The following is a 20,251-nucleotide window of genomic DNA, read 5'->3' on the forward strand; positions in this document are numbered from 1 at the left end:
GCCCTTTCTCACCTCGACACGCCTCTCCCTCGACCACGGTGCCCTCGTTCGTCACTCAACCCTTTTCATCTACAACTGCGAATCTTCATTCCCCCTCCTCTTTGAGCGGTCAGTCAAGTAGTCAGCAAGGGTCGAGGAATCAGTCTTGAGCATCTGAGCGGGAACCAACCCGCGAACGAGTGAGTCAGACCGAACCTCAGTCGACGTTCGTCTTCCCCTCGCCTAGAGCCAATCGGTCGAGCTAATGCTGCTGCTCTTCCACCGTTCAGAACTCAAACAGAAGCCGTCAATCCTCCGTCATGTCACCTCAATTACCCGTCGAACTTCTCCGCATCGTCGTGAACAACTTCCGTCTTCCTCCCTTCACGAGCAATCTTCACACTCGAAAGCTCGAAGACGAGACTCGATCGACACTTTACACCCTCTCTCTGACGAATCGTGTCTTCAACGAAATCGCTCGCCCACTCCTCTACAATTTCGTTCGACTCCCAGCCGGCAAAACTGTCAAAACCCTCTCGCTCCTCATCAACAACAACCTTGCAAGTACTAATTTAGCCTCGACAGGAACGGTCGTGTTCGAAGCCGAGCCGGATGGGTGGCACAAATCAGAGCAAGCGTCCCTCGGAGAGCTTGCGCATCTCTTGAGAGAGATTCCGTCTAGATTCCGTTCGGTCCGGCAACTCGTTAGCTACTCGAACTTTTGGAGTTTGGAGAGATTACATGGCCTCGGTTCGTCTGTTGACCCATTTAGACCAGACAACATTCCCCGCTGATTTTCCCTTCGTTGAGATAGGCCTTTCACGAGTCTTCCTCAACGACGTTCAAGTCGACACGACGGCGATATCACGGCTCACTTTCCCTTCCCTCGTAGTCCTTGGCCTATCCGACGTCTATCTGTCGCCGGATTTCCTTCAAGCTTCGAGTTTCCCCTCTCTTCGACATTTGATCTTCGAGGCGTCCGATGAAGACATGGACTCGGGAGAACTCACCTCTTTGGCCTTCCTTAGTCCACAGCTTGACTCGAGTACTCTCATACTGGAGGACTTCCTACAAATCGTCAACAAGGACCCTTCCCAACGTCTCGCTTCGATTCTCGTCAATGTCTCTGCGCGATGGTTCAACGAACTCAAAGATCCCTGGACCATTGTCAACCTTCGTCTCCTCCTTCCGGACGCTCCAACTAGCATGTCACTCTTGCGCTGCGCTTCTGCAATCGAGGCTTTCGCCATCCGTCTCAGGGATCCGCGCAAATCCGCTTGCCTCGAATCGATCTACCTTTCTCCTCCGAGCTCTCTATCGGCCAAATACCGGACGGACGAACTCCTAGCATCGATCGAACACATGACACTCGCTGCGAAGGATCGAAACATCGAAGTGGTGTATGAAGAACAATCAAAGCGACTCACGGGTGAATGTGGAATCTCGGAGGTTTTCATGAGGAGGATGACGCAGAAGAGGATCGATCGGGAGGCAGCAGAAGAAGGAAAGAACTGAGCGAGTAGGAGTAAGATGGAAGGATTCGGAGAGTCGTGAAATAATCGAAAGAGTGGTCTGATTTTGAGTACCGTTTTCTTCTTCTTTTTCTTTCTTTTCTGCTGTAATCTTCACTGTTGTTCCTACGATCAGAGGAGCAACATTTCCCGTCAAATTGAACGAGGTCTTCAATCGAATTCGAACTATTCACCGCGAACTATTCACCGCGAAAAGTCAAAACCGATTCTATCCTCTTCCCCTCACCTCATCACATCTCGTTCCCGCTATTCCCGAGTCGAGCGTACAGCTGAGGATCACCAGACTTAGCCTAGCTCGACTGGAAGCGTATCTCCCTCGAAAACCGTGGCTCTTCCCCACCTTCCATCAAACAACAATCCCCACTTTCTCGTGAGCAGCTTCGAGACGTCTCTACGCGGCATTGACCGTTCAAGGTTTAGTACAGAAGGATCTCTGTAAGGTCAAGGAGCGCATTAAAGTCAATCAAGGTACGTGTCTCTCTTGTATTCAGATCAGCCGCATACGGGCGCGTCTGGCACTGCACGCGAGTAAGTAAGCTGATACACGGTATACTCTACAGATCAAAGTAAACGCCCGCTAGACAGCGCTTCCCGCGATCCTCGACATGAGATCCCTCACTTCTCTTCCTCCCGAACTCGTTCGCGAAATCGTTGAATCGACCGTCCCACAATACCATCACTCGTCCACCTACAGGGAGCGACGATCTACCCTTCGAACCCTCTCACTCGTCTGCCGGCAGTTCCGCACGATCGCTCAACCTCTACTGCTCGGAATCGTCGCGTTTGGGCCGTGGGACGATATCGACCGTATTCCCGAAGCAAGCGCTGAACGCGGCGCAGACATTCGATGCGCCGTTGTATTCATTTCGACTCAGGAGGACAAGGCGGCGACGGTGGCGAAGATTTTTAAGCGCATTTCGTCCGCAGAGACTCTCATTCTGCAAAACGAATGCCAGCCGGTCGTTGACTTGTCGGCTTTGGGCGCCTTGTCGAGTGAGTACTCTCCAACCCTGCGGCAGAACCGAAAGCTCACCTCAAAGACGCCTACAGACCTCTCTAGCCTTCGTCTCGTTGGAGACGGGCTTACGCTCAACACTCCTACACCATTGATCAATCTTCGATCCGTTGCACTATGCTTTCCCGGACCGGAGTTGGTGGACTCTCTCCTCAAACCGACTATTCTCCCAAACTTGCGCCATCTCGCTCTCGCCAACCCCACGAATGCTCGATACAATCTCTCAGGAGTTGTTCAGCTGCTCCCTCAACTCGAGACGATCAACATCGACATGGGCTCATGGAGGGGAATTCGCGAAACAAAACCTGCCATCGCGGCGATTCAACGGACCCTCGTGTCTTGCGGCTCTTACAATCTCGCTAGGCTAAACCTGGACGACAAGTTACCGATCGCTCACCTGGCCGTCGCGGACAAGATTGTATACCAGTCAAAGGTTAAGCAGAAGGAGATAGTGAGCAACCTCGAGATCTTCGCAAATCACCTCGCCGAAATCCCTTCCCATTCGATCGAAAGCATCCACGTCACCGCTTCTCTCAATGATTTCCCTGAAGCAACCACCAAGCTTTCCGAGGCCTGTCGGGACCGCGGAATCGAATTCGTCGTTGAATCTCCTGGTCAAGACCGTTCTAACGTCGATTTCTGCGTCTCGTCCAACTTTGTGAAGATGAGGAGGAGAAAGGAGCTAGAGGGTGAACGAGGTCGAAAACACGAAAGGGATAGGTGACGAGGAGTGGCCAAGTACAGTGTTTTAGTGATAATTTTACCTCTTCTACGTTATCGTTTTTCCTTTGTTTCACCTTTCTGTGTTTTTCGAGTACTGCTGTATTACTCTGTATCATGCTTTGTTGGATGTGCTATACACGGACAAGCTCGACTCGTTGTGTTTTTGGAAATGAATCAGTTTCTCTCCCTTCACGAACGGTAAAAGCTTACAAATAACAACAAAGAATGATGGACCGGAACAGCAGAAGAAAGGCAGATAGACCACATAGGGACAACACGAATTAGTATCTAGCATCAGACAGAAAAAGCTATGACCAAGTGAACTGGTTTTCAACCATTTTAAGCCTCTCGTTCGCTCTCGTTCTACCACACGCTCGATTCAGACGCTTCTCCGCTTCCTCTTCCTGCCCTCGAGCGTCACTCCTCGACGAGACCAATCTATCGAAATTCCAATCCGTTCTCGATTCGACCTCTTCAATTGTTCCTTGCGATGCTGTCCATCTCTCGGCTTCCTCCGGTACATCGTAGACGACTCTTACTTTTCCCTTTTGTGAGAGCGCCGGTCGTCCTCCACCTCCTCCTGCGCCTTGCGAAATGATCTTCGACGTGTAATTTTCCGGGTTCCAAGCTGAAGATTGCCCTTCGTTCTCCCAGTCCCCAGTCACCGGCCTGCCCCTTGCCCGATCATATCCGAGTCGAGTCGAGGATGACGTCGAAGAAGTAAGATTATCGTCGTCGCCTAGTCTGGAAGGTAAACCCAAATTTTCAATCTCGTCCAAAACTGTGTTCGTCCCTTCTCCTCCTGTTGTTTCTGCATCCGGTCTCCCCCATTCTTCCTCATCGCTCTGTTCTCCTGTCCGTCGCTCTCGTCTTTCTCCAATGATCTCCTCCAGGTCGGAAACGAGTCCTTCGAGAGGATTCGATTCCTCCTCTTCTCTTTCCTCCTCCTCCTCCGTATCATGGTTCTCTTCTCGCTTCTCATTCCCTCCCGGCTGCAGCGTGACGTCTAGACTTGTTCGAGCTCTTGGAAGTTTCGTGTGACTGCTAGACCTCGGAGTGACAATTGGAGAGTCAACTCTTCGAAGATTCGGAGAAGTGGTCGAACGAGTCAAGGAGCGCCTCCTTCGTGATGAATCCTCAGGAAGAGGTTGCATGGAAGCTCGAGTAGCTTGGCGAGTACAGTACGGAGGGAATCAGAGGAGGGAGGGAGCGGCGATAAGGAGTTGAACTATTCTTTCGAGTGGGGCCGAAGGTGAAGGTTGAGCGATTCTTGAGGAGATAGAGAAAGCGTTGAGTCGTCGTGAGGTGCGCAGTCGGTAGAATGCGGCGGGAAGAAGTGGGAAGAAGGAGGATTCGACGTAATGAGTCGGAGAGAATGGGAGCTAACTAAATTTGCTCTCGATAGTCCAAAAAGCTTATCACCCGGTTATTACCGGCAAACTCGTCTCTCTCTCTCTCGATCGAGTCACCTCGCACGACGTTAAGCGTGTGAGAACAAGAAAATGAGTGTCCATTTATCAGCGAATGTAGAAAGGGTAAGACAGAGTTATCCACAAAATGCAATGAGTCGAGTCGATTTGAATTTTCTTCTTAGACGACCAGCGCGAGAGAAGCGATTCCAATCAACCCAATCACGGATCCCATCATACTTGTCGACGATAAAGAAGAGCTTGAACCGTTGTCGAGAGACGTCGAAGTAGTTGAGCCTCCTCCAGAAGTTGTTGATGAGGAAGTTGCGTTCCCCATTTTGACGGCTTTATATTCGACTCCATTCATTTGCGCCGCGACCTCTGTCAATCGCATTGTAATCCTACATCAGTACGACTCTTACGACGAGGGTCGATGAAAGAGCCGTCAACTGACCGAAAACGGATCCATCTCCCACATCGTAATAATCGACAAGAGTGAACGTCGGATAATACCCATGATTTGAGAAACACTGATCCGCTTGCGCCGACATTGCTGGTGCAGGTCCCGAACTAGCGTGGGTTTCGAGTAAGCGTGCCGTGTCGGGTACGGGGATGGTTTGGCCGAAGAGGGTCGTGTTGACATCGAGGAAATGGTTCATCAAGTACTGATCGAGCGAAAAAGTGTCAGTCGGAGCGATGCAGGAGAGAGGGAGTAGGACGCACCATTTTACCCTCTGCGGAACCGGTGACTCGATCGACAGTACAAGGGAAAGAATCGTCCGTTTCCTGAGATCAAAACTCGAAATGATCAGCTTATTCCATCCTGACGATCGAAAGGCCGACTTACATCGAAAGGAGTTTCCCAGATGTTCGTAAACTCATCCAACAAATACGGTACGCTCGACACGTCGGCCTGTTGAGCCAAAAAGCTCACGACCCTCGTATTCGCACTGATCATACTCTGTAGAGTAGGCCACGAATCGTACGGTACGGGTACGTTCGAAGGGGTGTAGACGTATTGAGCGAGTCCGGAATCGACGTAAGATTGTGCCCAGACGGAAGGAGAGATCCCGTCGGAATTGACGAGGAGGAGAGTGATTACTTCGTTAGGGTTTGCGTCTAACCAGGATTTAACGGTGGTGAGGTATGAAGTGAACGTTCCGGCGTCTAAGAGGAAACAACTGTACGTTTACAAAGGCTTCAGCTAGGTTGGCTTGGCTAAGAAACAGTTTGAGAACGCACGAAGTGTGGCAAAGATGCAGTTCGTTGTTGTTCATGTGTCCTTGAACTTGTAACATCCTGATCCCGTTATTCAACTGAGTCTCCACCGTATAATTCTGATTCGCCGCGACTATTTACTCGCATCGAAATCATCAGTTCCCGGAGGAAAGAGAAAACGAGATTTGGGAGAAATGAAAGGAAAATCTTACCTGATCCACGCTGAACTCCATACGAGTTGTGAGCACCTACGATCGATACGTTCGAGTATTTACGATCGCAAAACTCGGAGTAACCGTTACATGTCGTAGCAGAGGATGAGGAAGTCGAGGAAGAGGATTGTGCCGCAGCGAGTGAAGGGATCAGGCTGTTTTAACACAGCGCAAAGGTATCAGTACACCGTGGTCGTAACCTGTACGTCTGTCCTAGCCCCTGCGGGTCATGATCCCTTTTGTTGATCGCAGTTCTTCCCTTCCTTCGACGCGTCCAGACCGACCCGTTGAGGAGAAAGACTTACAGAGATACTAGCGCCAGCGCTTTAGTTGCCAACATGATACGTCTCTAGTACGTTCGGTGTGTGGGTGAGAGACTGAGAGAGCGGGATCGAGTAAGCCGAAGTTGAAGCAAGAATTCAAGTTTCAACTGAAAAAGGTCGTTCGAGAGATCGTAAGGGTGTGTCTGACGAGTCGTTACTAAGGGAGTGATAGGTGTACGCGTAGAGAGAGGGGTCGAGTTATAAGAAGTGGAGGAAGGATTCAAAACAGCTGCTGCTGCGTGGCTTTTCCAAGCGATCGCGCACCGCTTGGAGATTGCTTCGACAGATTTCTTGAAGCATTCCTCACGTGTAGACGAGTCATGATCTGAACGTGAATCGAGCGTATGTCTCGTGGCAAGACAGACGAGCAAATTTCGAAGCGAGTTTGCGAAAAAGCAAAATTCGTCAAGCTCGCGGTCGCCAGCGACGACAGAATGTGTGTGAACGCCGCTTTGCTCTTGCTCAGGGTGATACAGGCTACCAACAACGCTCTCTTCGTGACCCCGGGAACCGCGCGCGGTTGGAGGGATCGGAATGGAAAGGAAATTACAGAAGTTTGCTTTTGCGAAAAGATAAAGATGCGGCGCTTCTTACAACATGCGAGACGTTCCACTCGGCGATAGAGTACAGTGTCATGTCGAGACCCTAGTCAGCATTCCTCGCAAAAAGTTAGCCCTCGGGACTCGGTAGACCAGCTTCATACAAAAGAAAACTCACCTTTCGTTCCTCTCTCTCTCCGTTTCAAGATAATCCACTCCATTCCCTCACCTGTTCTATCTGTTTCTCGTTCAATCCACTCCCTTGTACGATCCTCCCAAACTCTTGTTCCGCTTCCAAACTGTCCAACACTCCAATCGTTAAATTCTTTCTCAATGCCAACGCCCTCAATACGAATTGACCAATATCCACTTCTGGTGCCGATTTCCTCGTTCCTCCTCCTCCTCCTAGTTGGAAAGGTTCCTCAGGGGATTTCCCTTTGAGATCACTCGTTGGTGATTCATCGTCCTCGTCGTCATTCGAAGAAGTTTGGGATACCGATCTCAGAGGAGGAGAAGGAGACCCTCCATTGAGAGAAGAGGAAGACGAGAGGTAATCGGAAAGGTTTTGATGACCTATCGAATGCTGATGGAACAGTCGATGCGCGAGGGCGAGTTGTTCTTCGAGTTGATTGATCCGATGTAATGCCGCTTCGAGCGTTTGAGGAGGTGCGACACTTGAGGTCATGGTTATTGAGCGAGTAAGAAGAGGCAGAGATGGGAGAAGGAACGAAGAGCGTGAGAGCATGGGAAAGATTTTGGAGGGAAAGAGAGAACGATGATTCATTGCGATCGTGAAATTTCAAACTCTTTTCGGCCTTTGCGCGTGAGACTGACAGGACTCGGAGATCGACCAATTCTGCTCGGATCACACGGGCTTTCGTAGCAACTTCCATTTCTCGATATTCTCTTCTACAGTATCACAACACGCGCACGTTTCGACTCTTCGTCGTGCATTCCCTCACAATCATCTCTGACTTTCTCTACGCTCTACGCTATGATTTCATCCTCCCCTATCTCCATCTCCCAACTCCCAATTTCCCTCCCTCCCCTCTCCCTCAAAACACACACGATCCCTTCCGTCATCACCTTCGTTCCCTTCCCCTTCTCCAGTCTCGGTCCACCTTCCTTCAAGACCGAAGCGAATGAGATCCCTTTCCGAAAGACGGGACGAGGTGACGGATGTAAAGTGACATGAAAATGAATCGGAAACAACGGACTCGAACTCGTCGAAGAAGCGGGATAGTAGACTGGAGCAAATGGATCGTCCTCCTCCTCCTTCTCCTTCGTGACGACGGTAGAGGTGGAAATAGGTGGATTCCTTAGGGATGGATAAAGAGGAGGGTTGAAATGAGGTCGATAGAAAGGGAGGTTTTGTTGTGAAGGATTCGAGAGGGGTTGAGTTGGACGTAGAACCCATTGTGAAATAAAAATGAGAGGAGAGAGGGTCCGTCGTAAGTGAGAGATTGATGCAGAGAAGAGTTTGAGCGGTGAAACGAAAGGAGTAGAAGAGGAGGAGGAACGTTGATGATGAGTTTCTCGTTCGAATTGATCCGTCCATGCAAATTCCGTCATTCCGTCGATCATCACACATCCTAACTCTTCCCCCGAAGTCGAGGAACTGGATTTGGTATACCATTCCTCAAGGGATTGAATCGTCGTCGCGAGTTGAATCGTACTCGTCGGTGAAAACACTTCCAATCTCTCCAAACACCCTCTAACGAGTTCATCCAATTCTTCTTCCTGAGGTGCTCCAATCCCTTTAGGTCTCCTATAAGAGTTGATCGCTTGAACCAAATGAAACCTCAAAATTTTCCCAATTTTCAAGATCTCTTTCTCGAACCCTGTACTCGCTGTACAATTGAACCATACAACTCGTTCTTCCTTTCCTCCTACGGGTACTCTGATCACTTGTCGATCGATCCTGACGTCCACTTGTCGAGGAAGGAGATGATTAACCGCGATTTTTATCATTAAAGAGGTTTTCCCACTTGATGTGACTCCTTGAATCTCTGTCACGTCGCCACGATGGAGAGGTCGAGCGGAACCATGAAGGAGTGCGTCGAACCCGTCGACGAGAGTAGAAGGGAGTGAAGTTGACCAACGGATCGAATTGAAGAAGGAGAGACCGGAAGTGGTCGTGATTGTTGAACCGAGGGTAGAGGGTTCCATTCAAGTCATTCCTGTGACGGTTTTTGTTCGATCGAGTGCTCGAGTGATGGGTGGAGAGGAGAGAGAGCTCTCCGAATGTTTTTTGATCTTTAACCTCTCACTACTCGCTCAAGATGGTCAGTTCTGCCTATCTTTCTTGCAGAGGAACACACTCTGAGATCGGCAAGTGCTGGGTAGCCCCGAGTTTCTCGTACCCGAACTTCTCTGCCCGGTCATTCGAAATCAGCGAAACAGATCTCGACTCCCGATGCATTGGACGATAGTTACATGATGGATCCCGCCGAGATGGCTCCTATACAAGTGAGCAATCCTCCCTTCGTCACTCGCTCAAGGATTGAGCTCATGTCGAGCGCCGGATCATGTTCACAGGCTCCTAGATCTATTGAACCCTCATCCTCGACTGCTTCAGCAACCGTAACAGCAGCAGAAGTCCCACTAGATGAAGTAGCGAAGAAACACTCCTCCGACTCGAAACCGCGTCTGACTAAATCGGAGAAAGCTCAACTCAAACGACAAAACTTGCTTGATCGTTCGTTCCTCCCCTCCCTTCTCTCTCTCTCCTCCCGCTCCTTAACTGACCCTTCCGTATGTTGAGTATTCAGAGATCAATCAACGCGCGACCCCTTACTCGAAATCCCATTCGAGACGGTTGAAACGTGCCGCTAGACCAGAATCAAACTTGGTCACTTCTCTTTCGGACGTTCAGGACGTTTTACCGTCCCTCGAACCGGACTTCGAGGAACCTGGTCAAAGCGAAGAGGAGGGAGAGGGAGACGAGATGCAGGATGATCAAGAACCGCAAGGGAAGAAAGCTGGGAATGGAGGGAAAGGGAAAGAGAAATTAACGGCCAAGAAACGACAGAGAGTGCTGTAAGCCCCCATCACTCTGCCCTCCCGCAGAAAAATTGAATTGACTTCGAGTATGTGCGGTGAAAGAACGAACGAATCGACTCGATTACCGGCAATCTTGGCGAATTCTTCATTCTCGAAATCTCCTTTCGCGACGATTCGAATGCATACGCTTAATACGATGGCGGCTCAGAAAGCACAACAAGAGGCAGCGGCGATGACGAAGGGGAAGAAAGCGGCAGCGAGGAAGTAGGGAGAAAGGACGGGGTTTCGGGTTTGTTGAACAGTCTGTTGTGACCTTTACGCATGTTCTCTCACCCTCCTGCTTCTTGACTCATTCTGGAGAGACGAGCGAACGAAAGAAAAGTGATAGTCAATACAACAACAGAAACCGGCTCAAAAACCTCCCCCTACCAGCCGAACCAACAAAGCAAAGAACCTCGAACTTGACAAAATCCAATACCATCTCCCTCCTTTCCTCCGTCATTCTCCGAGTTGTCTCTCAACCATGAGTCAATAATCTCGTCTTCGCTTTCTGTGGTATACTCCTAAAGATCTCACAAACATCATTCTTGTGACAAACCAACCTCCCATCGTCCGAACACCTCGTCTTGTCCCTCAATTCTTGACACAATTCATCCTAAACATCCCCGCATCATCACCTCCTCTCATCAGCTCACTCAAACCTCGACTCGAGAGAGAAAGGAAGACGGGAACTCACGGGATCACACCTGTCGAATAAGGGATGACTAACCAATTTCGCCCAACATTTCTGCGCGATCCACAAGTCCTTATCCCCCGCCCCCTTTGGTGCGTTCGGAGGCCTCCAAGGGATTGGTAAGGCGCAAGAAACGGCGGTGAAATCACATTCGGGTTTATCGCACGGGATTCGACCGAGCGGGAGAGGAGGATCGTCGTCGGAATTGAGATCGGGTTCGGGGTCTTCAGAGGAGGGAGGGGGAGGTTTTTGCGAGTGAGAGTGAGAGGAAGTGGGGTCAAGGTGCATGTGGGGTTGAGAGGTAGACGAGTGCTCGATCGAAGTAGGTTGGTCGGCATAAGTCGCTCGGTTCGAATCGACATCCGTGTTGGTCGAAGGAGGAAGTGATAGATCGTCGAGGAGAGAAGCGAAGAGAGGTGGGAGGGCCATTGATTCGCTGAAATCGAATGGAGCGTCGAAATCGAACGAAGTATCGAATTTCGAAAGATCGAGATTTTCGAAATTTGGAGAGACTCCCGTAACGACGGGGGTCATCGCTTGTTGTTGTACTGGAGGCGAAGGGAACGTCTCGGCGATGGGTTGTGGTGGTAGAGGAGGACTATTCGAAGTAGTCGATTCGAATCGAGGTCGAAGAGGGAGTGGGCCGTTTGATTCGTGGAGAATGTTGTGGTGGAACGAGGGAGATGCTGCGTTCGATGACGGTACCGGTTTGACGTCGGGTGGAGAAGCAGAAGTTCCGTTCGATGCGAGTGCCTGAGTCTGAGGAGGGTTTTCACCTCTTCTCAGCGCTTCATTTTCTCGTCTCAATCTGCGTGATTCCATAGTCAGCTCAGGAGAGCTCGGTAGCGGATGATTATGTGTACTCACTGGTTGATAATCTCCCTGCATTGAGCCAACTCTGCCTCCTGTTGAACCACTTTCTCTTCCAATTCTACCGTTCTTCTCTCTTTCCTCTCCCTGAACGCACGCTGAGCAGCTCTGTTCTGCAATTTACGTTTCGCATCCGCATCAAGCGCATCATTCGCTACTCAAATGTCCAGACAAGGGTCGCAATCAGCTCATGTTCCCTTTGGACGAGAAGAAGACTTTGGTTCAGCTCACCTTCGATCTCTGCCGGATCTTCCTCAATCCGTTTCCTTCCCCTCTTCCTCGCTTGTTTCCCCTTCGTCGTCGTCGCTGTCGTTCCCTTTGCCGTACCGTTCATCGTCGAATCATCTTCTTCCTCTTTCGGCGAAACTGACTGACCTCCTCTCGCTAGCTCTTCCGTCTGCGGAGGCGGCGCAGGCTGGATGATCCGAGGTTGGTGGTGGTTGTTTGAATGTCCGAGAGCGGCTTGAGAGAGTGCTTGGAGGGATTGAGTGGAGGTCGAAGAAGGAGGAGGAGGATGAGGCTGAGGAACTGGATTTGTGTATCCATAAGGTGATTGCTGGTAGTGCTGATTCGGGGGTGGGATACCGTACATCTTCCCCTGGTTGGGAGAGCTACCCTTCCTGGTGCTCGGGGACGGGGAGAAAGAGAGTCAAGCCAGCCAGCCGAGATTCGGAGATCTTCTTGGAGTGTCGACGCCTATAGCCGAGGGTGCCTTCTAGGGGTGGACGTTGTTATTAAATTGCGTTGACGGACCTGCCGTGTCGAAGAGGGAGGAGAAAGTGAGATGATGGAATCGAAGCGAAAAAGTTTTGAATCATGCGATTCATGCCGAGTTCGTTTCGCACGGCTTGAGAAAAGCTCTCTCTTCGCGGAGTTCGTAGAGATAGGCTGAATCGTCTGTACTTGGTCTCGCAACGGATCGCCTCGCTTAATCAAATTGGAAAGAGAAAAGAAGTTTGCGTAAAAATGACAGCGAAAAATCGAATACACGAAGGAGGAAAGCACCAGGAGGACAGAGGGTGTAGTCGACGAGGGAAACGGCGTGAAGGGGTCTATATAGAAGAGAGCGGCGAGATTAGGAAGAGAACGGTAAAGCTTTGAAAATGTTGAATCCATCCGAAGCGGTCGAAATCACGGTTCCAGGTACTTGAGGATGCCAATGAACTTCCTTGATATCCGTTTGACCCTGATGACAGAACAATAATTGAGCGGGTACGTCTTTGAGTCGATCGGCTTCGGGTCCCGAAGGTCGTTCGTCTTCGTCTTCTTCGACAGAGAGATCCCATAATGTTACTTGGTCGTCGGCTCCAGAGGCGGCGAAACAGGAGTCTTCTGTCGGGTGCCATTCGATAGAGGTGATCGGGGCAGTGTGCCAGGAGAAAGCGGCAACGGGAGTCGGGGCGGGAGCTTTCGTTCTGTGACTCCAAGGGGAAATGGGTACATCGTCAGCGACCATGCCAAGGCGGTGTCTGGATCACCGTGGACTCACCCTTTGAAGTTTCGTAGATCCCACACCTTGATTCCTCCCTCGTCTCCTCCCGAGGCCAACAAATAATTCGTCTTCAAGTTCCAGCTGATGACGTTGACATCGCTCTCGTGCGCTCCCGCTACTCCGATAACACTCTTCCTGTCCTTCACTCGTACATCCCATACTCGAATACTTCGATCGGCCGAACAAGAAGCGAACACGGTCGGTTCACTCGGAGACCATTGCAGATCTTCGACCGAATCCGTGTGCGAGAGGAAAGGTTTCGGTGAAGGAGTGAAAGAAGTGTTCGTGATAGTCGTGAGGAAGATTTTCGAATGAATGTCTCCAGAGAGAAGTCGAGCTGAAGTCGAAGCGGATCCGATAGGTTTCGCCCAATCTAATGCGTATCCTTCTGCTCGTCCGTGACTGTCGATCGTGAACATGGGGGTTTTCGAGAGGGAGGAAGAAGCGGTAGCTGGAGAGAGGAGAGAGTGAAGGTGAGGAGCGACGTCGAAAATGTGAACTTTTCCAGTTTCGGCGAAAGTAGCGACGTGGTAAGGTTCAGGCGGGGCGGGAGGACCGTTCGAGAGAGGATTCGGGAGGACTCGGGCTCGAATTCGGTTGACGCAACCTTTGTGAGGGATTGCTCGGAAAGAGAGAACTGGATCGTCTTCCGTATCTTCGTCGTCTTCTGAATCGCTATCGTCTTCCTCTGTAGCTTAGTAGATAGGGTTAGCTTGTCACGCATTGTGCAGAATGGTAGAAAGTAGACTCGCCATTCTTCCTCGTCTTGCCCAAACCTTCCCACCTCATGATCGTAATTTCGTTTGCAGTCGGATCTTGAGCCTGAGTTCCCGCTACGAGCGCACACGATACCGGGTATCCTCTTCGTTCTTCTCCATCGTTATCTCTGAGTACGTCGAACGAGAGGGAAGGCCAAGTCGGGACAAAGTTGTGCAAGAGAGGATAAGTCGACAAGTCGGGAGCGAGGAATTCTCCTTCTTCGAGTTTACCCGTCGGTAGGAACGGTACCGGGGATGCTGGTCGTTCCTCCTCCTCCGGTTGATCGACTTCCATCCCTCCCTCTTCATCTTCCTCATCTCCAGAGTTCTCTTCTGCATCAACTACCTCTCCCAACTCGGCATCGTCCTCAAATTCGTCCTCCCATTGATCTTCGAACTCTCCCATTCCTTCTTCATCGATCTTGCTCCTGTCGGCCTCTGCCGGTGCCTTCGAAGTCTTTTGAACGGGTTGACCTTCTGGAGAACTTGCGCGCTTTCCCATCGCGACAGAGAGCTACGAGACCCAGATAGAAAGTATCAGTGACTCTTCAATGGAGCTCTCATAGGGTCGAGAGCTGCTCACGGGGTTGTTGTAGATGAAGTGATGAAAGAGCCGGACTCGAGAAAAAAAATGATGAGAATATTCTCAAACTTCGATCGCAAAGTCGCTAAGGACGGCTCTTGAACAGCTTAGACATGCTTGGTAAGTCTTCTTCAGACGTTCCAGCTTGGTGCGGGCGACGAGAAAAAAAGGGAAAAAAGAAAAAGCTCCGGCGCGCACTCGCAAGACTGCTAGAGGTTCAGAGGTGAATCTGAATAGAGCTTCGAAGAGAGGTGAGGAGGAGAAACTAAACATTGACACAGGAAGAGAAAGCCCGCAAAACGACAACAAGACTTCCAAAGTTGCCCCTACTAATTTTTCCACCGTCTCTTCCGCACGAAGACGTACTGCTCAGGACCTACTCTTCCGAACGAAACTTCGCCTCTCTTACTTACTCCTCCTCTCTTCTCCTTCGTTGCCTCGAGCAGAATCCTTGCGAAATATACATATCCGTTTCTTGCGATTCGAAAACGACCTCAACTCCATCGCGTTTACACTGCTCGATTACTCGTTCCATCTCAGTGACGATATCTGACGATTGAATCTGGGAGAGGTGCCATTCGAGGGGGAGGTAAATCGACTGGAGTGACGAATTTTCAGGTTCTCGAAAGGCGGCGAGCACAGCGAGGATACGGGCCGATGTCTCGAGCGTGTGGGTTTTAGGTGCCTTGATACGGACGTGTCGAGCGGATGTCAGAGATCAAATCAACGTGGGCGGGTCTAAAGTCCCAAGGTAGACATCGACCAGGATACGAGAAGAGTAACCGGAGAAGAGGTCATCGTTGCCGAGACGGTAAAGATCTGAAAGGATGAAAATAGCATCAAGCTGTGGGAGGAGTCGCGAGAGGCCGGTTTCTTCTAGTTGTTGCAGGTCTCCGTCTTCGTCCATGTTATCGAGTCCAAGAACTCGAAGTGATGGCAGTAGCTCAGGATCCAGTAAAGTGAGACAGAGGTGTTTAGTGTCCGGTAGATCGAAGGTGAGAGATTTAAGGGCAGTGAGCGGCCTGCGATTGGTGAGACGAAAACCGAATCCGGAAAGCCTTAAACTGACAAGCTCTGTAACGGGAACGACCGGTTCAGCACCTCCTCCAGAGCTCAAGTCGACAGACCTGTCAGACTTACGCGTATGTTGGACAAGGACGGCTAGGTCGACCGGTTTTCCCTCAAGCCATCTTTCGATCACAAGATTTTGTATCCCTTTCCATCTCGACAAAAGTTGCTCGATTCTCTCCAAGGCTGTATCCTTCTTGACTATAAGCTCCTTGATCTCCTGAGTGTCAATCCTCGTCTCGAGGAAGAGCTTGAGCTGACCGTCCGACTCAATATAGACGATTTCGAGGAGGAGAGGGTGTGCGATTGCGCGGAATCGACGAGATACGAGCGAGAGGGCGCAGAGGGTTCTTTGTCGTGTTCTGTAGGTCGTCGACTGGAAAGTGTGAGGAACGGCAGATTCGATGATCTGGCGAACGAGTTCGGGAGGAAGAGAAGAGAGGGAAGCCATAGCGATCGGTCCGGTAAAGATCGACGGGTGGTACGATGTCTCGAGTCTGGCAAGACAGCAATCATTCACCCGTCAGCTCTCCCTCGCAATGCATGTTGGATTGGGGAGTACTCGATCAGAATTGATGCAGTGAAAGGAGGGGCACGTACTCTGATTAACGCCGTAGACACTCCCTGACTGACTAGTAATAGTTCTGCAGCTCCGCAGAATCGTCGACACCCTAACGAGGGTGTATTGAAGCTGCTGAGAGGGAGAGGTCGAGTTTGTTTGATGAAGAAAGAGGAGGAATCGAGTTCGACTTGGGGTCGCTTCGAAGCCGAGTCGCTCAGTTTAGGTGAATTGCTGTTACCGTCTTCGGTCGGAAGTCGCAGATCGGTGCTGAAGTGAGAGAAAGGAGGAGAGAGCCAACTTTTGGATTTCGCGGTAGACGGCTCGCTCGTGTTATGGAACGGCGAGAGTTCTGCGAGAGCTGTGTCACGCTACCAGTTCTAGAATCAAGTCTGTCTGACGAAATAGCACGTTCCAGTAAAACAGGGGATGACAGCAAACTACAAATCGTTTGCTTTAGATTCAAGCGATGACCTTTCTTTCCTTTCCTTTCCTTCGGATGTTGGTGTTCAAGCGATGACCTTTCTCTTCCTCCTCGTCCTCGTCCTCCTCCTTATTCCTCGTCCGAATCGTCGTCCTGCTCAGACTCGTCCTCCTCGACGTGACTTCCCGTTTGCGATCCTCCTCCATTATCATCGTTCATCTCTTGCTCGTCTCCCTCAGAGTCGTCAGATCTATCGTCTCCCTCGTCCTTGTCCTGACTGTCGTCGTCGTCGTCGTCGGAAGGCTCCGGGTCGTACGGATTACGGTACTTGAATTCGAAACGTGCACCTTGAGCGATTTTCTTCGCAGAGGGACCTTTGCGGATCGCGTCTATGAACTGGAAACGTGCGGGTACGCCGTCAGTCTCGGGAATGAGTGTACCGCAACCAGAGAAGACTCACAACGCCTCGCCAGTTTCGATGTTGTCCGCGTCGCGACTTCCTCGGATCGTTAGTCCAGACGAATCCCGCTGCGAGGCTATTGAGAGCCGCCACCGAGCATCGATCCGGATCCTTGCCGATAGCCTTGAAGAGAGAACGGATGATGAGGATCGAACGACTGTTGATTCGATAGGAGAGATCGCCCGGACGGCCTTGAAGGATTTGAGAGTAAGACGCCAGAGGTCTCGTGCGGTCGTAAAACGTGAGAAAGAGTGAGGTGACTCGCGAAAAGAACTCTTCAGTATAGGTCGACTTCGGATAATCGGCTGGATCATTCGTGAGCGACGACAACGAGATCCCCTGATTTGCGGCAAGGATTGAGCGAATCGCATCAACTCGGGTCGATTCTTCGAGCGCAGTGATTTCCTCAAGGACCTCAGGACGAAGGCCGGTCCAGATCTCGTCGTTGATCACAGCGTCTTCAGGTTCCCAGAGAGGTTTGATGAGATTGAGCTCCATGAAGGCGTAGTAGGTCGGGAAAAGATCCCATTGATGTTTCTCCAACTCGAGCTCGTCGTAGTAAGGTCGGAGGAGAGATCGACGAGCGTTGAGTGCATCTCCTTTGAGCTTTTCCGCGATTCTGTCGTCGAGGATTTTTCGGATGAGCGAGCGACATTCCGTCCAAGCTGTCGACGCATTCCTGGGTTAACGTACAGGGCTGGCATTCGAGGCAAGGTGAGAGATCACAAATACCTGCAGGGTCTTCTTCGACAGTTCCTTTTGGCGCGGTCCTGTCAAACACTCCCCACCTCTTGAGGTATTCCGCCTCGTCATCCGCCCATTGATGATCTGACTTGAGAGATTCGACGATCCTAAGGGCCAGGAAAGCCGGAATCAGTCGGCTGTCGATGAAGCCTTAGGAAGAAACAAGCAACTTGCGCTTCTATCGCCTTTCGACGAGCCTCGCTGCGGTCCCTTTCCGCTTTCCGTGCCTCTTGTGTCAATCGATTACGGTTCACTACGATTTGCTCCGAGGTCTGCAGACGCTCGAGATCAAGGTCAGTTAGGATCCGAGGGAAGGAGATCGAGAGAATGTGCTCACGTTTTGTTCGTTTTTGACCCATTCTTGTTTTTCCCTGACGAAGTTCTCGACCTGATTCGCTTCGATGGCTTCTTCATTCGCACTCGAGCGGCGAGGACGAGTCGAAGATCCCTTGACGCGGACACTCTGAAGTCGAGAGATGGCGTTTTCGTCGTCGTCTTCGAGCTCCTTGAGAACCTGGTCGACAGTTTCGAGATCCGAGATGAGATACTTATCTACAAGATCATGCAGGTCTAATGGCGAGTAGGGAGTTGAGGAAGAGAAGCGAGCGGAACAAGGTACGAACGAGGAAGTTGTTTTCCACGCCAGTTCGATCCCACTGCATCAATCCACGTCAGCTTGTGAAGTCTCGAGGCAGGATAATCAGGTGACTGACGATCATGGTAGCGAACGCATTGAACTGCTGAACGATGGAGACTAGGCCAAGCTTTGAAGAGTCCTTTCGACGAAATCGTGCTTTTCGCAAAGTTGTTCCAAAGTCAGTTGACCTCACTCAAAGAGTGCCCGATCTGACCATCGGTGAATCAGGTACCTACTACGCTTTCAAGCACTGTTGACACTGACGAGTGCGCAAGAAGGTGTTACAGATTTGATCGCGAACGTCCTTTTCGCAAGTCTTCAGAGAGGGTTCTTCAGTCACGGACGTCATCTCTGGACAGCGAGGACATTGTGACTCACTTGACAAGCTTCTGAATACTCGAGGAGAGCGAAATCGAGTTCCGAGAGACCGTCTGGGAGAGGGAAACCGAGTTTTCGACGAAGAGACGACCAAATCGAGCGAGCACCGCGGGAGAGGAGGATGTTTCGGAGAACAGTGTTGACTTTCGCTAGCGACAATAGATCCTCTCCTTCCACGTGAGAGCAGACCTAGAGGGAGGGGTCAAAAAATGATGGTTCAAATGCGAAGATCTGGTTTCGACTCACCTCAACCAAGAGATCGAATGGGAGATCGAGCAAGAGCTTCGAGTCATAGGTAGGTTCATCTAGTTCTTCAGCTGCAGTCGATTCTCGATCCAACTCGCGAGCAGTAGTTCGACGTCTCTTCTTCGACTTTCCTCGAGCTTGCGAGTCGAATTGAATGCGAGAGCGCCATAGTCAGCCAAAAAGCCCTCGGAACACTTCGGATGCGTTCAAAAGGACTCACAAGTAGTACCAAACGTGTCTCCCACTTTCTTCGACTTGTTCTCCTTGCTGTTGAGCTGTTCCGATGCTTTGATCTTGTCGAGTTCCCTTTCCTCCTCATCCCAATCCACGTCGCTAGCTACCTCGGCGTAGTTGATCTTCTTCTTGCGTGACGACTGCATACGTGGAGGGAAGGGGTTCGTGCGAGATGACACAAAGTGGGGGAGAGAGGAGAAGAGAGAAAAGGGAACTTTCGTCGCGACTTGTCGTCGACGTCAATCTATTTCGCACGAGAGCGGGTCACTCTGCTAATACACGAGAGTTTCGTACATTCGAGTGAAGATCTGATACGCGGATTTGAGACAAAACAGTGTAGCAGAGATAGAAAGAGGTCAAAAGTCAAGTCTCGCGACTAGCTCCCCTGCTCGATCAGAGGTGTACTCCTTCATCACTTTACTCGACTCGTGTAACGTCTCTCGTCCGAGTTGAATAGCGGCGACACGAGCAAAACCGATCAATTGCATGTCGTCCGAATATCTAGACTTGCAGCAAATACGAGTAGGTCAGCTCCCGCTCTTACGCGGAGAGGACAAAGAGTCAAATTGCTTACTTGTACTACAAACCAGAACGAAACGCTGACGTGGTCTTCATCAGGAATCTTTCGCTCGCGCTCACAAGTTGTCTCGCTGAGCTGACTCGACTGCCCCTCGACAGTCCGTAGCCTCCAGACGGACCTGGCACCTTTCCCTCGTGTGAGCTGTTTTCTGACTGCTATCGGAACTGTGTCAAGACCAATTGCCCTCGTACTTGCGGCGCATCGTCAATCCTCTTTTGCGTTTCTGATTGCAAGTTGTCGGAATCTCGACGACGAGGTCCGATTCGAACGGCTTCAGATTCGTCCATGTTGGTGGCCGAACGCACTTTGAGATCTCAGTGGAAGGGAGAGATGCCTGGAGCAGGCAAAAGGTCAGCTCGGAGAATCGTGCGAGGGACGATTGAGGGTCACTGACGAGTTGCCTGCGAGCGCGAGCGCGTCCAAGCATGCCCAATCATATCTGCTCGGGTGTTCAGGTCGCAGTATGCCTGTCGAGTCGACGGAGGAGCGATAAGCGCGAGTTGTAGATCAAGGTTGAGGAAGAGGGGAGAAC

The 20,251-nt window shown here is 50.9% G+C and overlaps 10 protein-coding genes across 10 annotated transcripts; 3 read left to right on the forward strand and 7 right to left on the reverse strand.

The window, feature by feature from the left end:
- Positions 1–299: 299 nt before the first annotated feature.
- Positions 300–1,494, forward strand: JCM6883_007453 (uncharacterized protein; the record flags this gene model as incomplete). Its single annotated transcript, XM_076628284.1, has 2 exons — positions 300–729; positions 794–1,494. 2 exons carry the CDS (start codon positions 300–302, stop codon positions 1,492–1,494), a joined length of 1,131 nt encoding a protein of 376 aa, XP_076491685.1.
- Positions 1,495–2,116: 622 nt separating this feature from the next.
- On the forward strand, positions 2,117–3,250 carry JCM6883_007454 (uncharacterized protein; the record flags this gene model as incomplete). Its single annotated transcript, XM_076628285.1, has 1 exon — positions 2,117–3,250. One exon carries the CDS (start codon positions 2,117–2,119, stop codon positions 3,248–3,250), a length of 1,134 nt encoding a protein of 377 aa, XP_076491686.1.
- Positions 3,251–3,557: 307 nt separating this feature from the next.
- Positions 3,558–4,403, reverse strand: JCM6883_007455 (uncharacterized protein; the record flags this gene model as incomplete). The annotated part of the gene is made up of 1 exon (XM_076628286.1): positions 3,558–4,403. One exon carries the CDS (start codon positions 4,401–4,403, stop codon positions 3,558–3,560), a length of 846 nt encoding a protein of 281 aa, XP_076491687.1.
- A 436-nt stretch (positions 4,404–4,839) lies between these two features.
- Positions 4,840–6,428, reverse strand: JCM6883_007456 (uncharacterized protein; the record flags this gene model as incomplete). The annotated part of the gene is made up of 7 exons (XM_076628287.1): positions 4,840–5,039; positions 5,113–5,323; positions 5,382–5,444; positions 5,506–5,839; positions 5,901–6,009; positions 6,089–6,243; positions 6,394–6,428. 7 exons carry the CDS (start codon positions 6,426–6,428, stop codon positions 4,840–4,842), a joined length of 1,107 nt encoding a protein of 368 aa, XP_076491688.1.
- A 724-nt stretch (positions 6,429–7,152) lies between these two features.
- Positions 7,153–7,635, reverse strand: JCM6883_007457 (uncharacterized protein; the record flags this gene model as incomplete). Its single annotated transcript, XM_076628288.1, has 1 exon — positions 7,153–7,635. One exon carries the CDS (start codon positions 7,633–7,635, stop codon positions 7,153–7,155), a length of 483 nt encoding a protein of 160 aa, XP_076491689.1.
- Positions 7,636–7,937: 302 nt separating this feature from the next.
- JCM6883_007458 (uncharacterized protein) lies at positions 7,938–9,119 on the reverse strand (the record flags this gene model as incomplete). Its single annotated transcript, XM_076628289.1, has 1 exon — positions 7,938–9,119. The coding sequence occupies one exon, from the start codon at positions 9,117–9,119 to the stop codon at positions 7,938–7,940; it is 1,182 nt and encodes a 393-aa protein (XP_076491690.1).
- Positions 9,120–9,232: 113 nt separating this feature from the next.
- Positions 9,233–10,221, forward strand: SLX9 (Slx9p; the record flags this gene model as incomplete). Its single annotated transcript, XM_076628290.1, has 5 exons — positions 9,233–9,235; positions 9,297–9,419; positions 9,489–9,648; positions 9,722–9,989; positions 10,056–10,221. 5 exons carry the CDS (start codon positions 9,233–9,235, stop codon positions 10,219–10,221), a joined length of 720 nt encoding a protein of 239 aa, XP_076491691.1.
- Positions 10,222–10,470: 249 nt separating this feature from the next.
- Positions 10,471–12,148, reverse strand: JCM6883_007460 (bZIP transcription factor; the record flags this gene model as incomplete). The annotated part of the gene is made up of 4 exons (XM_076628291.1): positions 10,471–10,608; positions 10,690–11,494; positions 11,554–11,710; positions 11,788–12,148. The coding sequence occupies 4 exons, from the start codon at positions 12,146–12,148 to the stop codon at positions 10,471–10,473; spliced, it is 1,461 nt and encodes a 486-aa protein (XP_076491692.1).
- Positions 12,149–12,631: 483 nt separating this feature from the next.
- On the reverse strand, positions 12,632–14,308 carry JCM6883_007461 (WD repeat RBAP46/RBAP48/MSI1 family protein; the record flags this gene model as incomplete). Its single annotated transcript, XM_076628292.1, has 3 exons — positions 12,632–12,971; positions 13,046–13,742; positions 13,801–14,308. 3 exons carry the CDS (start codon positions 14,306–14,308, stop codon positions 12,632–12,634), a joined length of 1,545 nt encoding a protein of 514 aa, XP_076491693.1.
- A 2,261-nt stretch (positions 14,309–16,569) lies between these two features.
- On the reverse strand, positions 16,570–19,285 carry JCM6883_007462 (uncharacterized protein; the record flags this gene model as incomplete). Its single annotated transcript, XM_076628293.1, has 11 exons — positions 16,570–16,836; positions 16,901–17,565; positions 17,633–17,794; positions 17,892–17,916; positions 17,982–18,196; positions 18,268–18,300; positions 18,358–18,437; positions 18,518–18,597; positions 18,660–18,848; positions 18,906–19,042; positions 19,126–19,285. The coding sequence occupies 11 exons, from the start codon at positions 19,283–19,285 to the stop codon at positions 16,570–16,572; spliced, it is 2,013 nt and encodes a 670-aa protein (XP_076491694.1).
- Between the last annotated feature and the right edge of the window lie 966 nt (positions 19,286–20,251).

This window comes from Sporobolomyces salmoneus, assembly GCF_050403485.1.
Source record: "Sporobolomyces salmoneus JCM6883 DNA, S_salmoneus_JCM6883_v1_ctg1, whole genome shotgun sequence".
In the NCBI taxonomy this organism is placed as follows: Eukaryota; Fungi; Basidiomycota; class Microbotryomycetes; order Sporidiobolales; family Sporidiobolaceae; genus Sporobolomyces; species Sporobolomyces salmoneus.